Source organism: Cyprinodon tularosa, unplaced genomic scaffold (assembly GCF_016077235.1).
Source record: "Cyprinodon tularosa strain WSP-4 unplaced genomic scaffold, ASM1607723v1 ctg33, whole genome shotgun sequence".
Lineage (NCBI taxonomy): Eukaryota > Metazoa > Chordata > Actinopteri > Cyprinodontiformes > Cyprinodontidae > Cyprinodon > Cyprinodon tularosa.
The window spans coordinates 3,647,257-3,672,832 of record NW_024039041.1 but is presented as its reverse complement, the minus strand read 5'-3'; the positions used below and the strand labels follow the sequence as shown (position 1 = coordinate 3,672,832).

Sequence of the window (25,576 nt, the reverse complement as noted above, 5' to 3'; positions counted from 1 at the left end):
TGCCATGATTAGTGCCTCTGTGCTGTCCTTCAGTCCAGCCTTTTCCAGCCACTGGTAGGATTTTTTGATATCAGCCACTTCTTCTATTTGTCTGTGGTACACGCCGTGCAGCGGCTTGTCCCTCCAAGCCGCTGCATATATATATATATATATATATATATATATATATATATATATATATATATATATATATATATATATATATATATATATATATATATATATATATATATATATATATATATATATATATATATATATATATATATATATATATATATATATATATATATATATATATATATATATATATATATATATATTGTTTTACTTTTACATTTCTGGATTATTTATATGTTAAAATAAGAAAAAAAAACGTAAAATATTGTTAAATGGTTTTATATGTTGGTTAGTTATTTTGTATTTACAGTATGTACACATTCTAGCTAGCATCTGTGATTCTGTCTAGAAAGCTTTTCATGATGAGAAATACTAATTATTGTTGTTTTTAATAAAATTCTTCAAAATCAAACATTTTTCTAGGTAATGATAAAGTTTGAGATTTTAGTACTGCGACAACAGATTTCAGCTAGTATAATCCTACTTAGTAACTCCTGTTACTTAAAACACTGGAATGTGTCGTTGCAGTTATTTACCTTTCTTTTTACGTTTTTTTTTTTTATTCCAGGATTTACTTGGCCTTGAAATATAACCTGAATGTTGAAACTTAAGTTTGTGGCTGTAAAAGTCCTGCTTTTTAAATAACCCAGCTTTAAAACCGGAGCATCGGCTGCTATACGACATAATGAAACGTTTCTAGGTCAAAACTTTTACTGCTAAACGACAGGATGAAAGATAAATCCCAAAAGTCATAAGCATATAGTTCGAATCTAGGTCAGTGTATTATCGTCTATGAGTTCAAAGCATGGAAATGACCAGACTCTATTAAAGAGGGGGAAATCATAATAATAATAATAAAACAATCAAGAGGAAACTGGATTAGTGTGGTCTCAGGAGAAAAACAGATAAAAACGAGAGGCTGATGTATGAGGCTCTAATGGTTCCATGACCCACATATGGCAGATTTCTGCGGCTCAAGGTGGTAAGAATTTGAGTTCTCTGAGGCCATCTGCCATCCAACATGTTCATATGGAGATGCAAAGCCATTAAGCTCATCCATGAACCGTGATGGATGTGTAGGGGTACGAGACACAGAGCTGCTGAGAGCAGTAATGTTCTTTAATCAACACTGGAGAGACACAGGAGAATGGGAGAGCAAACAGTGACTCACAGTTAAATCACAAGAAGACACCCACAGGTGATAAAGAGAGCGTCATAACGGGCAGGGAGTGGGAAGAGAGTCAGTCTGTGCATTTTCAGAACAAATAACACCTATTTATACATATCTGCGAATGTTAAGCTTATCTGTGCTACTCGTTCTACAGATATCAATCTATAGGTGCTTCAAAGCTTGGCCAAAGCCACTTAATTATTGCCGCTCTGATCCGTTTAGCCAATTAATCTGTTCTGGGACTGAGCCATGTAGCTGCTCATGGATGAGTAATCTGTAATCACTTCACCAAAACACACCAGAATTTGCATCTCTGCACTGGACAATGAATAAAAAAAAATCACCCATTTTATTCCCTTTTTTTGTGGTAAAAAAAGCATATGATGATTTCTGAACTGTCTATGACCTCAGGTATTTTAAACTGCAGAGCTGTGGCTGATCTTTAAATTTTCCTCATGAGTTTGGCTCCATTCCCTCACATAAAAACAAAACCTGCTGATAAAACGCTAATTTGCATCTTGCAGGTTCAACCGATTCCTTCTGCACTGAAAATTTCTAACAAGCACTTTTAAAGACATTGATTTTTATAACTGCTGCAGTTACCAGCCTAGTAATCTGACATCTTTGAAGGTGGCTTTTTCATGTGCAGAAAAACTAAATAAACTCCAGAATAAGAACCTCATGGGACAATAAATGCAAACACCATGAACTCAAATTCATTCAAAAAACATGCAGAGATAAATGATCGACCTGAAATCCAAATCTGCGATACATAATAAAAAATATGCTTTTACTTACAAGGCGGCAGTCATTGAAAAGGCTGCAATAGTTCCTGCCTATTGTCCATGAGGGGAAAATATTTTCAATGAAAGCCTTTAACACACAGCTGCTATGCCACTCCCTCTCTCTTTTTGTCTTTTTTTTATTAACCCCTCCTGCCACCAGAAAGGGAGGAGGAGGAGTCAGGAGAGGAAGGTCATTTCATTCAGCGCCCTCACTGCTATCACACTGAAGGAGACACGATGGAGAAATGATGCAGACAGGGAGGGAGCATGTCTGTGTGCTTTTTTTAGTTCATTTATATTTCAAGTCAAGGAAAAGGGGTTAATATATTCAAAATTTACAAATGTATGTCATATACCATCCATTATCCTATTGTATAACATATATTACTGTTTGTAACAAAATAAATGTTTAATTTGATAGAAAAATATTTTTTTTATATATAGTTAACCATGTCCCAGCAGGCAGCTTGGTAGCACTGCCCTCTGGTGGCCTGTTGATTAAATAACACTTCAATAGATATGCTTTTGGAAAATTGGGTGTAGTTGGTAGAAGAATCATATTTCCACTTAAAAAAAAAGAGTTTTATAGGTTAAACCGTCTGTTTTAATACTGAAAATAATGCATGAAAATTGTTTTATTATTAGTAATACCTGTATGCAGTCACTATTGATATCTCAGTGAATAGGGGAGCTTTGATGAATCAGAAATAGGAGAAATTGTTCATCTTACCTGAATGATGAATAAGGAGGGTACCATTGGCCTTTGCTTGTTGCAGGGCCGACACCCATCTCTGACACTCCCCCTCCGATGTGGCCTTCAGGTGGTAGCTTCGGCCTCCGCTGGTTAACACAAAGTGACAGGTTTCACCCACCTCGATGTGAGCTTTTGCCAGGGGAATAGTGCCCCGGCAAGTGTGTGCCATCTCTGCCTGAGTCCTGCAAGAAAGACAAAAATATAGATTAAGATTTTAGTAGAATTTTTGAGAGAGAAAAGTAACAACATGTGCTGAAAACAGATTAAGTCAGTTTAAGTCAATATGGGCATTTTTAACATGTATTTACTAAGCCTGCTAGCTGAGTGCCTCTTTTTAGCTGTGTTTCTCTCTTCAAGGGAACCACAAATTAAGCCTTTGTGGCTAATAGCTCTGTGTACTGCATTCCCTCCCAATCAATGAACCCTAGGATTGTTTTTAGTCAGTAACAGTAGAAGTAGACAGTTTCTTTTGGAGGTTTCCTTATGTTAAAGGGAGCCATCAGAGGATGAATTAAGTATATAAAGCAACATGAAACGGATTTTGTTTAGGGGCTTGTTGTGAAGGCTTGATGTTTATTTAATGTAGGGGGAACAAGAATGAAAGCAATGTCATTAAGAGTTACTCATACCACACCCCGGTTCAAAGCTACAATTTTACTTAAATTAATTTTTTCTGTTCGTTTTGTTTACTTTTTATGTTCAACACCTAATGTCTTATTATAGGGGCACTCAAGAGAAACCTGTTGACAATCTTAAAATATTGGCTTTGCATTTCCTTCTTGAGTGATGGCCTAGTGGGTTATAGCAGTGCGCTTGTGCTCTGAGAAGGTTGCAAGTACCCGATTCGATCCCCACAGCCTGCACTCTGGATCTCTGAGCAAGACCCTTAACCCCGCACTGCTCCCCGGGAGCTGCACAATGGCAGCCCACTGCTCCCCAAGGGGATGGGTTAAGTTCAGAGGTAAAGATCTCCAGTGTGAGATCAATAGTTAAATTATTATTATAGTTTGTAAAAATGTAATCTGTGAAATAGACAATGAAATATAAATAAAGGGAACCATCAGATACCACTAACACCGCATGCGTCCTTAGATGGATGATCTGTTACCAACTTACTATGCAAGCAACTGACTTTCACAGCTTTGTGTTTTAAATATGATCACATTTTTTATATTTAAATAATTTAATCTGAATATGTCAAAATAATATAAATCAAAGTAACAGGTCTTGTTGGAAGGTCTTGTGAAATATGAATATATGAAATATTCTGGGAACTCAACCATTATAATGATGCTGTTTGGCTATTAGATGCAAAATGGATGGCATAGTGATGTAACCCCTATGCTATGGGTTATCTGTCACTGACATCATCACACACACAAAGTTGTCCCTGTGTGTTTCACAGCACATATATATAATAACATGTTATTCATTAGCATTATATATGTACTGTTATGTATTAATCGTGATCAACTGATTATTGAAAAAGTCATCAACTAAATTAGTAATCGATTAATCGTTAACTGGAGTATAGAGACCCTAAAACATCCCTTTAGCTGACAGAGGAGATCATTGAGAGGAGTGATTATACCAAAATGTAAAAAAATATATATAAACATTTTGCATTCCGTCAATATGTTCTATCAAAAACTCCTTGATGTGGAAAAGTTTTACTTTCACCTGCTTTAAATTCTGTAAAAAAATGTTGCTATAAAATTAGAAAACAATAAATCAAAAAAATTATTGACATATTAAACAATTAGCAAACAAAATGATATGCTTAACATATGCTAAAGCATATGCTAAACATATGCTTTGATAAAAATTAATTACAAATATTTAAGCAAAACGTTCTGAGACTTTTAATGCACAATATATCTGGTGACAATTGTTTTTAATGTTGTTTAAAAAGTTTAAAGGGAAGGAAAGGTGCTACAGAAACTAGTTAAATTATATTGATAAATTATATTGATATCAAAACAGCCAAATTCCATAAAAGATGACTTTTTAATTTAAAAAATTTTTTTTTTGGGGTGGAAATAATGAATTTTGTTTAATCATTCAGCCCCTGGATATATTGTTCACATTAATCAAACTCTATATTTGGAACAAAACCAAGGAGTAAGACATTAGCGTTGTCTCATTTTTTATTTTTTATTGCTATAATTCTATATAAGCTACTGATAACAGGCAGGACAAGAGGAGTTTATATGTTTTTTTTTTTAAAGCATCACACTGAGAATCAAACAGAGACCTGAATTGGGACAAATGGTGGTTATAGAACAAATTTACCAAGGCATACAGGGCCAGTGTTTCTTCATATGCACTCAGAACAAAAAACAAGGTAATAGTTCCATTTTGATATATTCAGTGAGCCATAGAGTCAAAAAGCCAATTGACCCCAGATATAGCTGATAAAAAGCAGGGGGTGCTAGTCACAAATTCTTAATTTTAGGGAGATGTCCTCTCAGCTGATATTTAGATGTAAAACAGATTGTAAACATGGATGTAAATGCTTTAAACTTTTTGTTTATATTCTAAAGCATTATCTTGTGCAGTTAAGATGAGTTTTTATTGATCCACACACTGTTCTCTCAGTTCTCTTCAGGTAATCTGGCTTCCTCCCACAGCCCAAAAATATGACTGTTAGGATAATTGACTTCTCTAAATTGTGCTTAGGTGTGAGAGTGTGCTTGAATGGTTGTTTGTCCTGTTTATCTCTGTGTTGCTTTGTGATGGACTGGCCACCTGTCCAGGGTGTACCCAGCCTCTCACTCATTGACAGCTGGAGATAGGCACCAGCACCCCTAGTGACCCCACTTGGGATAAGAGTGATGGAAAATGGATGGATGGTTGATCGGGTCCTGAAACATTGGGTCTGTGGCTCACTTGATCTACAGAATGATGTCCTCCTGCCTGTTTTTTTTTTTTTTTTTAATCTTTCATCCTATCCCCTAACCTTCTGTAAATTTGATCTAGCACTGACACTGTTGTAAAGGTAAACAAAATGAAATAGATCCAAGTGTTCAGTTTTGGTTTCTATGTCAGTGAATTTAATATGAAACATAATAGGGCTGCAACTAACTAATTTCCCAAATCGATTAATCTTTTGATTGCATTTTACTCTTTATTAATCAATTAATTATCAGATAGCCAAAGGTTCCTTAAAGAAGACTTTTCTTTATGAAATTAAACCAGGTGAAACTAAAGCTTTTCCACTCGAGGAATTCTAGATAGAGCATATTGACAGAAGATATATATATATTTTTTAATCTCGAATACAAAACATTTATATACGTTATATATATATATATATATATATATTTTTTTTTTTTTTACAACTTTGGTATAATTACTCCTCTAAATGGGTTGCTCTGTCAGCAAAAGGCATGATTTAGAGCAGGGATCTTCAAGGTTTTCCAGGCCAAGGGCCCCCAAACTGATGGCGAGATGGTTCGGGCACCCCCTAATTGTCAGGAATCCAGTTTTTGTGGTCTGTTTTTGTGTTTCCTTTTCTCCTCCACCAGGTGGTGCCCCGTCCTCACTGGGCCTCCCTGCACACCTGCAGCTCGTTGCCTCATTACCTGAGGACTCTTAAGCTGCTGACTGCCACTACCTCAACGCCAGAGTGTTTGCCAGTTTTGGGAACTCTAGCTAAGCAGAGTTTTGCTGAGTCAAACTGACTTTTTGTCTATCTGAGTTTTAACCTAGCTGTTTTTGTCTTTGCCTCTCGGCAGGAAGTCATCCTGCAAATTGGATGTTTCGGACCTTCTCTCCCCTGGAAGGATTCTCTGAGCACCAAACTGAGCTGAGGATTCAAGTTTGTGGTTTGGGTCAACTTTGCCCCTCGAGGATTGTTTGGGGATTCTCACTGAGCAGGGGATTCATCACCATTATAACCCGTTCAATTACAGCAGGAAAACTAAGTGGCAATCAGCTTCCCCGTTCACCAAGGAACAACCGCAATCTGGGTAAACCCTGTCCGCCCTCCAACGAACAAGTCATTCACTGGAACAACCCACACCAACTGGATTCAATAAGAGATGCCTTTTTCTGGAAACCTGTGTCTGCAACCTTAATTCCCTTCTTCAATCAAGAAAACACAAATTTCCCACTGAGCTTGAACTAACCGCAGAATCTTCCCCTTCTCTTTTCAGTCCCGGTTCAACAATGTTCAGAGCAGCACTGTACTCCTCTCTACTTGCTCTAAATAAAACCTGTTAAACTTTTCCCTGGTCTTCTGCATCTGGGTCTGATCTTAAGTTAAATCATGACACTAATAATATATATTGTGTGAAATTGTGTTATATAGAACAGGTCCTATAGTCTTTCTATTACAGATGGAATCATGTAATGAAAGTAATTTCCCCCCTTTTTGATTATTAAAGTATTTGATTCTGATTCCTGGTTGATGGGACAGGTGTTGTGAATGAAGTGGTGCCCAACTTGAAAGACCTCCTGTGTGTCGCTGAATGTGTGCATTGAAGACAGAAATACATCTTCTGCCTCCATTTATCTGTTTAATACAGTTTGTTGAATTCATGTTAATGCAGTGGGTAGTACTGCTGCCTTGCAGCAAGAAGGTTCTGGGTTCAATTCCCGGCCCGGTGTCTTTCTGCATGGAGTTTGCATGTTGTCCCTGAGCATGCGTGGGTTCTCTCCAGGTACTCCGGCTTCCTCCCACAGTCCAAAAACATGACTGTTAGGTTATTTGGCTTCTCTAAATTCCCCTTAAGTGTGAGTGTGTGTGTGAATGGTTGTATGCCCTGTTTGTCTCTGTGTTGCCCTGCGATGGACTGGTGATCTGTCCAGGGTTTACCCCGCCTCTCGCCTGTTGGAGATGGGCGCCAGCACCCCTCGCGACCCCAGCAGGGATAAAGCGTGTTAGAAGATGGATGGATGGTGTATTTAAAGACATTTCAATTTGTGGAAAAAAATGCAGGGGGAATATTTAAAAAAAAAAAAAAGTCTAATCAACCATGCAGTACCTCCGTGGACCCCCTAGGGGTCGTTGACCCCCTGTTGAAGACCTCTGTTTTAGAGTCTCTATACTGGTTAATCAGTTACTAAATTGGTTGACGATTCTTTCAATAATCAATTAATCACAATTTATTCGATTGTTTCCGCCCTAATATATACTTAATATTATATCTTCAGCACAGCACAGGGGCCAGGATCAGTTTTACAGGTGCACTGGCCCCTGCTGGCCCCACTTTAACCGGCACTGTAAATTCAACCAGAAACGACAAAAGTTTCATTTTACATTCCTTAAAACGAATAATAATGATAGTAAAATAAATCACACAATCTTTCATAAAAACGATGCTAATAATAGCTTCAATCCAAGTGAGTAAACACCGTGTTGTTACCTGTAGTAGGACAGCAGGCCATTGCTGAGGACGAACCACCGCCGCTGGTAGCCCTTCAGGTAGTTGGTCCATTTGAAGAGCCAGCCTCTGTGGGTGTCCAGACACGGCAGCTGGAGCCCGGGGAGGGTCGGGGAGGGTAAGCTTTTCACCAGCTCGTTCATCTGCTCCCTATCAGCTGTTTGCGTCCCTCCAGCTCGACGGACGAAGAGACGGTGCAGTTAGTAGGAGTAGGAGTTGGAAACAGCTGGACCGTTAGCTAGCAGCACACAGAAGGATGGTAGCCTGCAGTTGTTTCTGTGTCTCTGTGAAGTGAGGCGGACCCACTTAAAAATAAAAACCTCTCTCTCTCTCTATATATATATATAATATATATATTTTTATATATATGTGACGCTAATGTTTTTAGAAGAAAGGAATTCAAAACTGCAAACACTGCACTGTAATGCAATGCTGATGAAGCTTGTAGAAAAAAAGAGAAAAACAGAACAGAATGACGTCCTTATTACAGGATTGTAGCTTATGGATGCACCCCCTCCTCCTCCTCATGTGCGCGCGCGCACGCGCGAGTGTTTGACATATGGCATTTCCTGCGATTTCTGCTTTGATCTACAAAATAGTTGCACAGCAGCACATCTTTTTACATTTCAGCACATTAAAACACCAACAACTATGTTATTCTGTAGAAACCAGTGCAGGAGAAGAAGGAAATTTTATGTTTTTTTAATTTTATTTTTATTTAATAAAAAATAGAACTGTAGCAGGTGTTTGTGTTCAGCTCCAATTGCTCTGAAAATTTTACTAATTTCACAGATTTAAGAATCAAACAAAATTAACTAAAAACTAACAAGGGGATTGTGAGATGTAGTCAACCAGATCTGGACTTGATTGATCAAAAGGGCTGGATGCATTTGTACAGATTCCACCCAATAGGGGTGAAAACCACACCCATCAGGGCGATTTGATTCAGTATCAATTTCCTGACCCAACTATTTAATTATTTTCAATACTCAAGAATACACCACAATACGATTCGATTCAATACATTTTTTTTTACCTTACAGGCCAGACAATGTTTCAAATTTGAAATAAATCAATGAAACCGGTAATATTGTCATGCATTTTATTTTAGAAACAACAAAAAATATCAGAAGTAGCACAGCTGTACTCCACCTAGGCCTATAAAAACCTCATTCACTGAACAATAATATTCCCTCTGTGTCTAGGTGTGTGTGTGCATGCAGAAAGAGGTTAGTGGCTAAAGGAAGAGAGGTAGGAAGGCAAAATAGGGTTAGCGCCACTGCAGCACAGGAGTCAGAATTACATCCAGGAGCAAATGGATAACAATAGACCAGAAAGAAAAAAAACATGAATCGATACTCTTGCGGATGTGTCAATGCATTGTCAGCTGTTGGATCGATGCATCGATACAAAACGATTATTATTTAAAACCCCTACTACTACTACTACTACTACTACTACTACCGGGTGACAATAGGTGAATAAACTTTTGACTCTCAAAAAGGTATTTGTGTCCTTTTGTCGATACTAGCAGATACCAATACCTCCATTTTAGTGCAGTATACTGGTTTCCGATACTGGTATCGGTGCAACACTACCTTCTACCATCAGGAAAACCATATTAAATCCAAAATAAACAAACAGGAACAGAGGTGCTTCTAAATCCAATTTACCAAGGTGATATAATACTAATAAATAATATAAAACACACCAAACAGGGCAATAGTTCACTTTTTGATAGGTTATTCCAAAGAGCCACTCTGGGATTGCAGGTTGGCACCCCCTGATCTAGCCTCACATTCATCTAAATCTGTGACTAATTCAAAGGCTACACATTTTTTTACCAGCCTACCTAAACACCCAAACTGAACAATCTGGATGAGCTTCAGAGGCTGACAGACATTTATGGAGAAAAATCAGAAGCTTCATTTACAGCTTGATGCAAGGCATGTCTGGGAAACAGCAGATAATCTGAAAATGGTAACTACAGGTCAGACAAGACTGATGGTGAATTTTTGACAGTGCTGTCTAATGATCTTTTGAGCAGAAACAGGAAATCTAATTAGAATGGTTTAGCAGATGGATGAAGCTATATGCATTTAAATTAAAGAAGGGGTAAAGAAGAAGTTGCTGCCAGTCATACTTTTCTTGGTTGTTATTTCACATTATTTAATAGGAAATCTAAACTCTAAATATTAAATCAATGGACACACTGTATTTATGTATATTTTTTTTTACATGGTTTAAATATTATTTTTAATTTGATGTGATTTTCATTCTCTTTAATAATTCATCATACTCTATACCATAGCAATCTATTCCCCCGCCCTCCCACAGCCCAAGTACAGCATTTTATGCTTTATAAATAAACTTGCCTTAATTTATATATGCCATGTTTCAAATCACAATTAATGGTTTTTATTCAACATTATGTGTATTTTTACACAAATATTCCCCTGAAATGGTCCAGGTACATTGACTGTACAAAGGACTGAACTCAGTCCTTTAAAGGACAATCAGTTCATGTGCTACATGGACTGATTTTTAAAAAATCACCACTTTCCAATGAAAGGAATGGAAAGACAATAGAACTATAAGCTAAGGCCTGTATGATTGGTAATATACATATTCTAGGTTTTTTTAGATTGCATATTATCTTATGAATGACCCAGCATCCATGTTATTTGATTATTAAGTAAAATTTATGATAACTAAATTGAAATCCATAAATTAATCTAATGATTAATCTGACTTTGAATTGAACTGCAGCAATATAACCACTAGAGGTCACTGTTTTCCCATTTTAAATCAAGCCAAATGTCAACAGAAATAACCTTTAAACTCTGTTTACCACAAACTTACTGATTTTTAAAGTCAACTATTCTGTTTTATAATCAATTCACAGAACTAATAATTACTTTAAAACAAGGAAGATGAAATTTTCACTCTAAACGAAGGAAGAGTAAGCAATAAAATGTAGAGGGTTATTAGCCTAGAAGTGTTTCATCTTGGTCCTTTACTTCTGTTGCCAGCTGTAGACATATAAGGCATGGATTGGCAAACTGTCAAGCTTAAATCTAGTACTGAAGTCTATCAAAAACTGCTTCCTTTGCACATGTTCAACTTCTGAAAAGTAAATTACATCCTGTTCATCTAGAACATTTAATGTACAAAAACTCCAGCTGAGTTAGGTGCAAAAATAAAGGTTTTGATATATTGAAAAGCATCTTATGGGGACTCTGAAGCATGATGGGAGAGAACTGAATTCATGGACCTTCACTGATTCCAAATGGCCTGTGAATAGGCGACTCTCTGGGGTAGTGCTGTTGCTAGACTGCGATGGCCAGCCATCCTGCTTAAGGTGTACCTGGCCAGGTGACCATCTGGTATTAAAGAGATAAGGACCGGGCTATATTTATGATCAATAACATCAAAATATGTTTTTCATTTGCGTCCGTCAAAACTTTTATTTGACACATTAAAATGTTAAAATATTACTCTTGTACAGACAGTAAGATAGATAAATATCATGAATTATCATTAACAAATGCAATCAGCTGTATAATTAAAGAAATACCTAACTTTTTTTTGTAGCTTTTTTGGATCATGTTAATGCTTTGTTTTATTAATACCAAAGGGAGCATAAGATTAAATAAATTAGTTAATAAGTAAATACGCAGAAAGCAACAGGTGACTATTTTCATTTGGCATCATCACAGTCAGTAGTGAGAACTTTACATTGTACAATCATTTCTGCAAAGTGCTTTATGGTAAAGAAATATCAGTAAAGGGTTGAAATGTTTTATTGTGTCTTTGATTTTTGGATGCCTGCAGCTTTAGCTTGATTACACGGAGAAGATAAAATGGCATCCCTTTACTAAATCTCTATGGCACTGCTTGTGGTTTTGACTTGAGCAAGCATACAAACCCATCTTACACCATACAATGCAAATAAATTACATTTTAAAAATCCCTCAGCTGGTGACAGAATGTGCTGAGAAGTAACTCATCCAATAAGTGACATGATAAACAAAAGCAACAATGTTTGTACCTCTGTCTCTTCAGAGGTGTGCTGGGTACAGTAGTAAGGCAGTCAGCACAAGCCGATAGCTTTTAAAAACCCATCAAGTTGAGAAACTTTGCTACAGGAATTAGTTTCAGTTCAGAGTCTTGAGGGTTTGTTGTTGTCGTCACAGGTTTAATCGTTCCAGCGCGCACAAAACCTTCACAGTTGTAGAGTCTGCTTAATCTCACATCCACCGCTTTAGGGGGGTTAAAGCAAACCATCCTGCTCAAAAACTGACGGCAGCTGGGCAAAGTCGAAGGGCAGGAATTTTACGCCGGTGCCGTGGTAGAACTTGTTCTGAAACTCAACCCTGGGATCAAACAGAAAAGCAACCAATAATACTTTAATGAGGGCTGAATAAAAGTTCATAAGAAAGTTACTGAACACAAAAGAGAAAAACATAATCTTTTCCCTAGATTGTCCTTTAAAGCAGTGTTTCCCAACCTTTTTTGAGCCGTGTACCCCTTTGGGCATTTTATCTTACCATGTGTACCCCTCATAGTCAATTGATAATCGTCCTAAAGTGGAACTTACAATAACTGATTATAAAAAAAACAACTACTTTACTAAATCTTCTAACATGAGCATTTAATTCTAAGTCATTGTGTTCTTTCCATCTCAAATAAGAAAAAAAAAAAAACTACATAAGTATGTAGCCTGGAGGTTGGTATGGAATCGCAAAAAATACAAAATAAAATCATATTATAAACCTGTATTTATAAAACAGTTGCTCCTCTGGTTAACTCCCTTATAATCACATTTAAAATTGAATAATTGGAAACAAAATACAGAACAAAAGTTATAGACAGACTGACTTAATAAGTTTTACTTTGTTTTCATAAAGACACCTGAACTAATTTGATGAGCTCCAATAGCTCAGTTTGAAACAGTTGATACCATGCTGCTCTCTACATCTAGTCTGTTCTTCTGCTTGGTTTTGTTTTTCTCAAACATAAGAAAAGCATACTTTTTGATTGATAAACGTTTAATTTTTCAATCGGGCCCTTCAAAGGAAAACTGATTCAGCCCTATTTTATTTTACTACCTAAGAAATAAAATGTTTTCATGTTACCCTTGCAATGCACTCATGGACCACTAGGGGTACGTGTACCCCCAGTTGGGAATCATTGCCTTAAAGCACTGATGTACAATTACAACATTTCTCTCTTATGTTTTTTGAGACATTAAATGACAGTCTCTTAAAGACAGCTTTAAGTATGAAAACTATAAAAACCTTACAAACAGAAGGATGGGGACAGATAAATGGATGGCAGGTAAATAGATGGTTGGATAGAAAATAGGGACTGAATTCTATAATTCAAAAAACATATTAACACTTTTTTCACGCTCATCCAGTCCGCCTCTGCAGACTGCTTGCACTCTCACACTGAGCCTTGTTCTGCTAGACGTTTCTTCCTGTTAAAAGGGTGTTTTTCTCTCCACTGTCTATGAGGGACTGTGGTCAAGCCAATAACTTGATGCAATCAGCTTGTTTTCTTAGATAGAAAACTTTAAACCAATCTGACTGTATGATCTGATTAAATTGACTGAAAGTGCCTTCAGATGACATGTGTTGTAAAATGGCGTTGTATAAATAAACCAAAATTAATTGAAGAGCACAGTTTAATTCGCTACTGGTAATTTCCAGGGCATTCTAGAATCCCAAATTTGATTTATAAAAAAAATATTCAAATACAATGCCACAGAGTCGTGTAGTAGACCTTTTAATGTTTAAATGGGATGCATTCAGCGACAGATTTAATTTTTGACCTTTCAACCAAATACGAGCTGATTCTGCTTGCCTGTCGATTTCTTGGTGCATTCTTATTCAGCTTTATGCGTCTTGCACGTTTTACAGCAGTATTCTATAAATGCTACTTTGTGATTAAGCTGTCCAGACTCACCAGTGAAGACGTAATGCATGGAGGAACGCTGATAAACCCTCCATGACCAGCAGGATGGAAACAGTGAGCGTGGCGAAAAGGCCAAACACAGGCACCAGAAACACCACCCCGACTTTAGTGGTGATCCTGAAGCCTAGGCGCATCACCATGGACCACAGCACCTCTGACAGCTCTGTGGGAAAAAAATCATTTAAAATGGAGACAAAGAAAGAGTCGGCAGAAGAAAACAGGTGACTTTATTTCCTTGGTTTCACTTACGGGCGTGAGCCAAGCTGAGCGCCCAGAGACGGAGATAAGACGCAGTGTTTGAAATGCAGCCCAGGCAGTACTCTATGGTGTGGATGGCCTGATGCAGCAGCACATCTGCAAAGTCAAACTACAAAACAGCACATTAGATATTAACCCAATTCTTATAATAGAAATCTGATTAGGGTTATCCAAGTCTTGTGTTCTCAGTGTTTTACATCCAATTCAAAGTTCACATGATATCAAATTTCAATCAACTGCTTCTTGTTCTGCAGCTGCTCTTTCTCCCTCCTAATGTGCAAACAGCATCAAATTGTTAAGAGTGGGTGAAAAAAAACAGACACAAAGAAAAGGGTCACTGTTCTCTGACCTGCTTAGGAGGCGCTTCTCTGTTGGTTAGTTCGTCAAATCCTTCCTCTTCATCCTCCTCATGAATGGATGTTATAGAACCATCATCCTCACTTACACGCCTCACCCTCTCATAACCCTGTGGTGAGCCAAAAAGGTACAATTGAGCCCTGTGCGGGGAATTAGAAGAGTCCAGAGGCTGTGATACGACTTACTCTGCGTCTTCGCAGGCCTTTGCCTCCACGGTGCTGCCAGTACAAGTAAAGAGGTTTTCCCAGGAGCAATACTGGAACGGACATCACAGCAATCAGAAGGAGGAATATTTGAAGCCCGGTCTGTGAAACAAGACCAAAAAGATCAAGGTTAAGTTTTACTGAAGGATCACTTGATGAGGAAATGATTTCGGCACATACCTGTCCCAGGTACAGAGGAGTTATATCCTTCCCCTGCATGACGAACATGTTGATGAAGTGAATGAGGATGCTGGGAGCCTGGCTGGAGTTCCGTGCACTGAAGGCCAACCACTTGTAAAGAATCATGAAGACCAGGTAGCCAAAGAGACAGAGCAGAAAGAGCAGCTCAGGAAGAAACAGCAAATAAACGCTGAACTTTTGTCGGAAATGCCTGAAAAGCAACGGAGAAGATACTGAAATAAATAAAACGTGTTTAATTATTGGAGTATTGATTGGAATGACAAAGGGCTACAAAAATCAATTTAAAGACATGTTCCAGAACAATAAATAAGAAGTAGGGGGGGTCAAAGTATCCATATTTTGCAGACCATATGTTGTACTGAATTGTAGCAGAGAGATGCAAATATTCTCCTGTATAATAATCTCTCTGGGGTTTATGCTACCACACAACAAGGTGTTATGATATGTTCCGGTGTGTTCCTTGCTTCTCATGAAGGTGTTTGCTTACCAATTATAACTAACAAACCTCTAGGGCTTTTGAAGAACAGCTGCATTTGCACTAATGAATGAAAATGAGACAGTTGCTCTCCGTATACAAATTTACTGACTTATGCCGATTAATTGTCTGCATTTTATATAGGGGTGCCAGAGTAAAATAGACACCAAGACACCTTTTGCATTTATTTGTCAAAAACATGGAGATTAAACATACATTGTTTAATCTCCATGTTTTGTTCAAGTCTAGTCTGAGCTAAAAACACTTTAAAATCAGAATGAGGTCATTTTAAAACATTTTTTTCTGCAGACTTCTTAATAGGCCACACTCTGGCCAAGACTCTATTGCCACATCACATTGAGCTAAACCTTGAGTTAAACATGGCTTCCCAACAGTGATAGTCTTATCTTGGTTTTATTATGAAACCAAATCTCTATGAAAAAAAATGTAAACAGTAAGGTTTCAGAATAATAACTCCACGACAGCAGTGGTAATGATAACATGCCACAAAAGCATGTATGGCGAATTCATGCATGCAGGTGAGCGTTGTGTCGTACCAACAAGCCTTGATTAACTTGGTGAAAGTTCAGCTCAATGATTGTTTTTATTCTGTTCAATGTTTTTTGCACAACATCTTATCTTGTTTCCCACTAACCATAGAGACCGTAACCCAGAATAACCGACATTAACGCCTTGAATGGCTAAGGATTCACGAACAAATTGTTCTCTTTCTGTGTGTAAAATTGAGATTTAAAGACTCTTACAAGTGGTTGAAGACACTCAGCACCACGCCAAAGCTCATGTGAATGACGCCGATGATGACTGACATCTTCATCTTGTAGGAGTTGAGGAAGGACAGTCGATTCACTGCCAGGTTCCATATCTGATTGAACAATAATAAAGCACCTAAGTTAACAAGACAAGCTGCTTTCTGTGCTGACTACAGCCTTTAGAGTGTATTTACTCACAGGATCAATGCCAAATGGGTACGGTCCACTGAATACACCGCTGACATTAGGGTCTAATGTGAGCAAAGCGTTTGTTTGGATTGTTTTGTTTCTAAAATGACAAAAAAGGGAAAATGTGATGGTTCTGGTTAAATACTAAATCAACTGTTCATTGTCTTTTGTGAAAAAGTTCAATGTCACACTTACGTCCACTGCTGATCGGTGAACATGGCCTTAACGCTCCATCCGGACCCAAATATATTTACAGACTTGGAGAAACAGTCATTGTAAATGAGTCCGGTGTAGATGGAGAAGAGCCCCATCATGAGGATGATGTATCGCCCATGGAAGAACATCATCCATATCTGGGATCAAAAGGGAGGTTTTAAATGAAGAAAATGGCAATAATTAAACTTCACTCTGGATCAAAATGAGGATTCATGTTCACCTCATTACTAGAACGCTTCTTCTTTTGATTTTTCTCTGTCAGCACCATCCACAGGGCGAAGAGGCTCATTATCAACCCGTGGCCAAAGTCTCCGAACATCACGGCAAACAGGAACGGAAATGTGACGATGGTGTAAGGAGCTGCCAAAAGCAACCAAAAGACAAAGTGAGGTTGTTTTGAGTTTTTTAATGGAAGGGGCAGGAGGGACCATGGTAAACGTCACTATTCCTCAGTAAAACAATGGCTTACCTGGGCTTACCTCGCGATAGTCCCCCACCCCATAAGCCTCCACAATGCTCTGAAACCCAGCAGTGAACTTGTTGGATCTTAAAAGTGTTGGTGGGGTATCGCTGCTCGGGATGCGGTTTACAAATGAAGGTACAGTGGCATCGCCTTTTCTCTGATCAGAAAAATAGATGAATGGGAAACAGTGAGGGAGTTGGTGAAGACATGCAGCCCTGCTGGTAAATAATAGAAACCAAGGAAACCCCATCTGGCAGGCTGTCTGAGAAACTCCACACCTGCAGAGTTGATCTGATTTAGAAGTTCCTGTTGTGTTTATGATGGAACATTTTATCTAAATGGATATGGCTGCTCTAATTAGGCAGAAATGCCCCCCATCACCCCACCTCCAATTTATTTTTTTTTAACCTAAAATAGATTTTAGGAACTTGGTTACTAAGAGATGACTACCACTAAGATATCAAAGAACCAAAGGCACCAATATTTAAAAAATAAAAGCAATATTTTGGCAGCAACAAGTCAAGATGACTCTAAAGAGTTATATACTTAATACTAAAAACACTGTAGATGATCAATCTTTAACTAAGTGCACCTGAGTCAGCCAAAGACCATTAAATACTTCTAAGCCACAAAAATTCCATAATTTTTGGTCCATAAATGCTTCAAGGGACAGAATGTAGTTTCATGTACTTTTTTTTAGTATAATACAAACTTGAAAAAGGCTTGCAATAAACGATGAGTCACAATGAATGGAGATAGCTCTCTAATTAACCAATTTTCTGTTGATTTCAAAAGGCTACCTCTATCAAAGAACCTGTAGAACATTCTTGTTGCCTGTTTCTAGTTCTTAGAAATCAACACTTTTATAATCACATAAAATTAGAAAAAACAGGTCCAAAGGTCAAAGAAAACCGGAATAAAGCATCTCTGCTTCCAGCTTCTTCCATGTGAAAGAAGACATACAGTTCCTGTGAGGGTCAAATAATAACCTTCACCAAACAGATGTGGCATTCATTAACAGCAGAAAACACTGCGCAGCTTAAACAAAAACAGGATTCAACGACTTAGTTGTTCATGGTAGGTTAACTTTTAAAGACACTCATGTCTTCTCTTTTCTTCTAGTTTTATCTCCAGTAAAAAGCTCTCCAATGTGTCGCCAAGTTAGATAAAGCAATAAAATAAAGCTACTGAAGAAAAGCTACAAACTGTTCAAACCGTTTCCATTGTGAAAACATGCATTTACATAAATGCATATTTAATGTCTTACTATCGAACCTCTTTTAAACATTCAAAGAACCTCTAGTTCTGACAGAAGATAAATTATATATTGCTAAAATGAAGCAAAAGTAAAAAACAAGCAAGTCCTTTAAGTTATTTTGGTACCAGTAACACCATTTGGTGATTCTTCCTGTTCAAAGGAGTAAACACATGTGTAAACACATGCTGTGCTGACAACATTTTTTGACACTGCATGCATCACAACACGAAATCAACTAACAGCTTTGGACATAATTAGATGGCAAGATCACTTTATTTTACAATTTTAGGTGTATTTTACTTTATTACACATTAGGGCTGCAGCTGTCCATTATTTTAATAAGATTAATCTTGAATTTTTTTAAATAAATGTATCTAAACAGAGAAGCTTTTAGTAAATGGACATGTCTTAGTAAAAATGTGTTTGAACATTTATTGCACATTTGAAATCCATTGTAAAATGATAAAACGAATTAAAGAACACGTAACTTGAGAGCATACTAACAGAAAATAATATGTTCTTTCATCTTAAACGTAAATGGTACACATGATTTATATAGTTTTGGCCTAACTGCATCACTGAGTGGATTTTTTGCAAATTACATGTAGAGTCTGTTCACTCAAATGATCATATGATAATCAAATCAGCTGATAGTTATTTAAATAACAGATTACACATGATTAATCTGATGAATTGTTCCAGCCATGGAGTGTGTGTCGCTTCCAACAAAAAAAAAAATGCTTTTATTCATGAAACCCACAGCACATTTATATCTAGGAAACACATCAACATCTTCAATCTGTTTTAAAACAAGCCATTGATAGAACCAGATTATTAGATTTCCTAAAGCGACTTACCGAACCCTTTTCTAGCGCCCCTCTCAGGTTTGCCAGGTCACTGACGGGACACCATACCTCTGCGATCAGACACTTGTTGGTGACATCAAAGCTGCACAGGTTGAGGATGTGATAGATGGCTTTCATCTTCTTCACCTGCATAACCCAGGTGTAAGCTGACTCTGCTGCCTTCTGCAGGACTTGCCTCAAATAGTCATCAGTGCGATGAAGCACCTGCAGGTGACAACAGCAATCGCAGCCAAAGAGTTTGCAAATTGTTACTGCGCACTCTAGAGACAACTCCTACGTTGTTGAGATCCTGGATCCGTGTTCTTAAGCTGTCCAACACATCTGCACGTTCCTCGTCATTCTCAGGATGTGGATATAAGTGGCAGTGGTAACTAGGAGCAAAAAGGACAGATGCTGATCGCAAGAACCTGCGTGGGCAGTTAAAAGGTAAGAAATAAGACAAGAAAAGCTTACCTACCAGTCACAGATTTTTTTAACTTTGTGTCCAATCTGATCTCCCCAAAAGGAGATGAGAAACACAACATTTTTGCTTATTCCCCCCTGAAATCACACAATTCACTCAAAGCAATGACCAGCAAAGCAGACATACTGTGCAGTAAGGAGCTTTTCTAAAAAAATATCTCACGGTTTCCAGATCAGCGAGGCTCTCGTCCAGTTCTGCGTAACTTAAAATCGTGTAGCCTTTGCAAACTCTCCACAGCATACGCTCAAAGGCCTCCACCTTCACCCGCTGGATGAGTCCTGAAATAAACCTGAACCCAAGAGAGATCAGATCAGGACTGCTATGGCCTCTGCTGCTGTGGCTAGTCATGGGTCAGTTACATTACTGAGCTTTATTGAGTTTCCAGAGAAACACAGAGACGAGTTTTCTCCCACTTAATTAAACAACTACTATCGAAACATTGCCCCTCCCCTACTTGTTGCTTCACAATGACAGGCAAGAAGTCAAAATTAGCCTGAAAATAGTCATTGGACGTTAACTGCTGAGTCTGCCTTCCTAAGGCGACAGCTTAAGTAATTTATCAGCAATAAAAACAGAACAGAAATATTGTGAAAATGAATAATAAACAAATATTACGTTTTGTATATTGTAAAAAAAAATGTTGTTTATCACATAGATGTGAAACTGGTATTTTACGAAGGAGTCTATTTACAGTTAGAGCTACCTACCATCCTGTCATTTGCTCTGAAGTTAACAATTGATGCTACAGCTCACCCAAGCTTGGCTCCAAGTCTCTGCATGCCAGTGCCTCCAGCGACTGCATCTGTCTCCATAGTGGGGAACTCTTCATACTGGGGACCAAGGGCCTCATGCTAGAGTTAAAGAAAGCAGATGCTGACATTAGAAAGTTGGTGCATTTTTCTCCCGTTTCTAAATATTCACTGCCTTTCACAATGATTAGAGTTTAACTAATAAATTCTGTTTTTATCTTTATCCTTTGGCTGAAAACTTAATACTTAAAAATGTGTCTGGCTACATGTATGCTGATGACATTAAGTTGTTCTGCTTCTATGAAATGCCTCATTTACATATAGTTGCTGCATGAATTGAGCCAATTATTATCGGAAATCCAACTGTAGCTCAATGAGAAAAATCTGCATATCAACAAGAAGATGCAAACCCTGATCATTGCTCCCACTCAGGCTTTTAGCTAGTAATGTTTACAGCTGTACATTGTACGGCCTTTACTAAAAAAGAAAATAAAAAAAAACTTTATTATCCCTGGAAACTTCGCTGACATGTTCAACATTTTGTAAGCAGCAGATGCTGGAGTTGGAAAAATGTAACTTCTGCTACTCAACGCGCCACATCAACCAATCAGAGAAACGGATTTCTGACAGGGATACAGACAGCGCTGCTCATGCAGAGCGATATGACCACTCCACTGAAACTGTTTATAAACACTTAAATTAACTTAAAATGTCGAAACCTGTCAGCAAAATATGTTTGCTTTTATCATTCTGGTGCTTGTAGTTTGTATCACATACCTGAAAAGCTAACATCTACTTCCAGCTGCCACAAACAGCAGCAACGTCGTTATGTGGAGGTCTGTGAGGCTCCGACAGCAAACTAATATTTTAAGGCAGGTTCATAATCTTAATGAACTGACTGCACAGGCGATGCTTTGGGGTGGAATTTCTCGCTTAAAAATACATTTAAGCAAGAATATATTATTATCAATATATTATTACCACAGCGAATATAGCAAAGCTGCTCTCTGCCAATGAGCACGAGCAGCAGAAGAATCAGATGTATCTGTACACACTTTACTGGACGTGATTCAGGAGCAAAAAAGATGCTCTTGGGCGCGTATGAGCTTAATGTGTACCAGCATTAAAAACGAAGCAGCAGAAGCTTTTCTGCTGCTAAAATCACAGTTTGAACGTAGCATTACACTTTCAGATCATTAGAATTAATCTTTGAAACATAATATTGTACATAAAATTATCTCATGTCTTCCTTATGAAATTTAAACCCTTATTCAAGCACACATACTTCCTTCCCATAATTAGGACAAAAGTAGTTTTGTAACAAAGACATAAAGTTAGCTGCATTCCACCTCAAAATGTCAACGTTTTCAGGGTGAGGATACCCCACAGCGTCCTACGCCTCGCAAAGCCTAAAGATGTGAAACACCAAGGTGTACAGCCTATGAAATATTCCTAGCTAAAAGTCTGATGGAAACCCTGATCATTGCTCGCAGTGCAGTCATCAGTCAGCATGTGACCATTTTATCAGCTTCTGTAAAAGAAGATGTCAACAAATTTGGGGGTTTTCTTTGACAGTCCTCCGTCTCTTGTTATAAATGTCTAATAAAGATTTAAGATGTTTCGTATCAAACAGGACGAGAAATGATTATACGTGCTTCTAATTTACAATGCTTGGACTGCAACAGACATTTTATTTGTTTAAACAATGTATGCCTGGATCATTTTCAGACTGTGTGGAATGTGGTGGCGATGTTTTAAACTGCAGCTAAAAACAGAGACCACATAAGCTCAGGTATTTTCTGATTGTGCTGCTTACTTGTTCATCTTAGTTTAAGATTTTTTTGTTTTGACATTTAGGGCACTCCATGGACAGGGCCCTGAAAACATTTTGCAGACTTTTTGGCGCCCTTGTCTTCTTCCCGGCCTCTTAGATCATCTAACCAGATGCTGCTGGTGGTTCCCCGGACCTATTTTAAGACCCGTAGAGATCGAGCTTTTCAGGCTGCGACTCTGAAAATCCCTTTCACCCACTTTGCAGTCCACCAACTCGAGACATACTATTTAGACATTATCCCTTTTATTCATGTAAAGGACTTAGTGATTTTTATCTGTGAAAGACGCACTATAAAGAAAAATAGCAATAGTTAAGTAAAGCCAGCACCAATCCCAGTTAATGTCAGAGTCATCTTAAGTCAGGAAAGGAGAAACAAGTGCTCCAACTGGAAAAACACTCACTCTGGAGCGGCTGTGTATGAAGGTCCGGGTGATCTTCAGCATATGTGTGTATTCTGTGAGCTCCAGGAGGTTCCTCTGAAGCTTCTCTTTGTTCTTTGCCACCTCGCTGAGCTCCATTTCAAGCCTCTGAAGCTGCTCCTGGACGTCAGTGAGAGAGAGAGGGCCAAGCTCAACAAAACATTCAGCAACAGAATAACATGATCGTATCAAACGGGACAAGGACTACGTTAATTAAAGAGCAAAAACCTCCAGGACCTTAAAGCAGTGTGTAAACTTTAAATCCCCACATCTTTAGTCAGGTTAAAATGATATATCTGATATCAATAAAAAAAAAAAAAGCTACGACCAAACGATGGAGATTTCTGCAGACAGTTCTTTCACAATGACCATCTATTGATGTGTTGACAGAAGCAGGTTATGCCGGATGACTGTAAAGGTGCTAAAGGTATTGGTAAATAACTCATTATTTCTTAACATGTGCCTTTGTTTTCTCACCTATGTTGCTGCATTAAAAGTGCAGTATAATTTTAAGATTTCCACATAAATCATCAAAAACAAATGCTTTAGGAGTAGCTAAATTTTACTCCTGAAAACTAATGTCATTTTTAAAAGGAAAAAAAATGCAGAAAAATATCCTCAGCTGCCATTGAGTACAAAAAAAACACTTCCTGTTACTGAAAATAAGAATGCCCTTGCTATATTTAGGTGAAGTGTCAGGCAAGACTGAATGGTTTCATTTTAATCTGAGGCTGATGCCACAGAAATCTGAATCCCAGCAGTCAAATTAACATCTGATATAAAAAAGTGTCAAGATAAAAACAAGCACTTCTGCAGACTTGCCATGATCTCCAAGACCTGTCTGGGCGGAGGAGCAAGCGGGCTCTCGTCCTCTTGTGGAACAGCGATTTTAGCTTTCTGGATCTCCCTCAAAAGGAAGCCTGCATGGTTCATCAAAATAGCATTTAGGAAGGAATAAGGCATCACATCCAGTCAGAGACTATCACACAGAACAACACAATCAGCCAGCGATTCACTGCTTACTAAACAGATGATTATTTGTTAAGGATGTAATGCTCAGGCTGTTTCTGCATCCCTGGTGGCACACAGGCTTACCAAGGATTCTCTCCATCTCCTCGCATCTCTTGATTTCGCTGACAAAGCGCCGCTGGAATGAGCTGACACTGGGGTTGAGCTAAAAATCAGAGGAGCATCATTATTCAGGCGAGGTGTCAGTACAGCATACATGTGGAAATACAATTATGTGGCGCCACAGGGGTTTAAGGATTAGTGTCTGATAAGAGAATATAAAGATTAGGGTTAAAAAGCTAGTTTATCAGAGCCAAGAAAAAATCAGAATGGATATATAACAGAAGAAACAATAACAATGTGGATGTTTAAGAATGTATAAAGATAGATAAAATAGAACCAGATGGAATGAAGGAGGGTGGATGCACAGACAGCTAAACAATGGATAAATGGATGAATAGTTGGTAGGAAAAGATGGTTTCCACAAATGAATAAAATACATGATTTGACAGGGTGTATAAATAGATGGACACAACTTTCAGACATAGCAGAAAGTCTGAAAATACATACTTTTTTCTAATTTTTTTTTTCATACTTTCCAAAACTTGAAAACATTAAACTAAATTATATACTTTTTATGGATGGACGGACGGATGGTTGGGTAGATGGATAGGTGGATGGATGGATGGATGGATAGGTGGATGAATGGGTGGGTGGATGGATGGGTGGATGGATGGATAGGTGGATGGATGGATGGATGTGTGGGCATCTCGTGGCAGTTGTATTTACTTACATCTCTGAACTCGACCAGCCCCATCTCTCCCAGCTCACTGATGCAGTCATATTCAGAGCCGGACTGCAGAAACAGTTGCGCCAAGCACATCTCCTCGCTCCGAAACACCATCTTTATTAAATCTGCCACAGACAGACAGCCAGCCTGGTCCCCACCGCCGCTAATCTCCCAGTGACCGACTGATTCTGAACACGGAGCTGTCTGCTACAACCTAAAGCAGCACATTACAGACCAACCAAACCTTTCCCCTGCAAACAATTAACTCTCACTAATTAATTATTGTCTATTAATAATGGCGACTGCTGTGGAAACGGACCTATCGTCATTGCGGCGGGCTCCGGTTTGTTTACACCTCTCTAAAATTAGTATCTTAAAAATAGCGTCCGACAGACAAAGCGGCAAACCTTTCTAAAGCGTCTTATTTTCGAGTTGAGTGATGAAAGAGAAAGGCGTCATCCTGAACCCTCTTCACCTCATACACCTGCAGCTACAGCGAGGAAAAACGGTAACCAAGCAACGCCTACGAAGAAACATCAGCACAAAAACTGCTAAAAAATAAATAAATATACTATTCAATCATTAACGCTCTTCGTAGACAAGCTAAATTCAGCCTTGCATTTTAAACAATAAAGAAGCTCCGGTCAGAAATGGGCTGCGGCCTTTATTCGCTCCAATTGACATAGATTGCGTCTCTGGGTTGCCAGGTCCTGTTCGTTGCCTCTCAAAGAAAGAGAGAAAGCTTTCCTGTGATTTAGAGCACCGCGGTGCTAGCTAGATCCTATTATTTAACTAATTAGGTCACTGCCGAAATAAATTATTTGATCACAACTTCTCTAAACCCAATAACTGCTTTAAATT

General features: G+C 38.1%; 2 protein-coding genes across 2 annotated transcripts in view; both read right to left on the bottom strand.

Moving 5' to 3' along the window:
- osbp2 (oxysterol binding protein 2) overlaps positions 1-8,646 on the bottom strand; it is a 29,088-nt gene extending 20,442 nt beyond the window's left edge. Inside the window, exons 1-2 of the mRNA XM_038293767.1 lie at positions 8,200-8,646; positions 2,807-3,012 (exon numbers count right to left, since the gene is read on the bottom strand). Of these exons, the coding sequence (XP_038149695.1) occupies positions 2,807-3,012; positions 8,200-8,360 (367 nt within the window). The 5' untranslated portion in view covers positions 8,361-8,646. The remainder of the gene's footprint in view (positions 1-2,806; positions 3,013-8,199) is intronic.
- A 3,011-nt stretch (positions 8,647-11,657) lies between these two features.
- atp6v0a2a (ATPase H+ transporting V0 subunit a2a) lies at positions 11,658-25,416 on the bottom strand. Its single transcript, XM_038293759.1, has 20 exons — positions 24,719-25,416; positions 24,013-24,091; positions 23,740-23,837; positions 22,900-23,037; positions 20,669-20,766; positions 20,078-20,204; positions 19,910-19,992; positions 19,730-19,823; positions 19,444-19,656; positions 17,335-17,485; positions 17,086-17,225; positions 16,845-17,002; positions 16,659-16,749; positions 16,455-16,573; positions 15,195-15,405; positions 14,997-15,116; positions 14,804-14,920; positions 14,446-14,563; positions 14,188-14,359; positions 11,658-12,593 (listed from the first exon to the last, which is right to left on the bottom strand). The coding sequence occupies exons 1-20, from the start codon at positions 24,827-24,829 to the stop codon at positions 12,491-12,493; spliced, it is 2,541 nt and encodes an 846-aa protein (XP_038149687.1). The 5' UTR covers positions 24,830-25,416; the 3' UTR covers positions 11,658-12,490.
- Between the last annotated feature and the right edge of the window lie 160 nt (positions 25,417-25,576).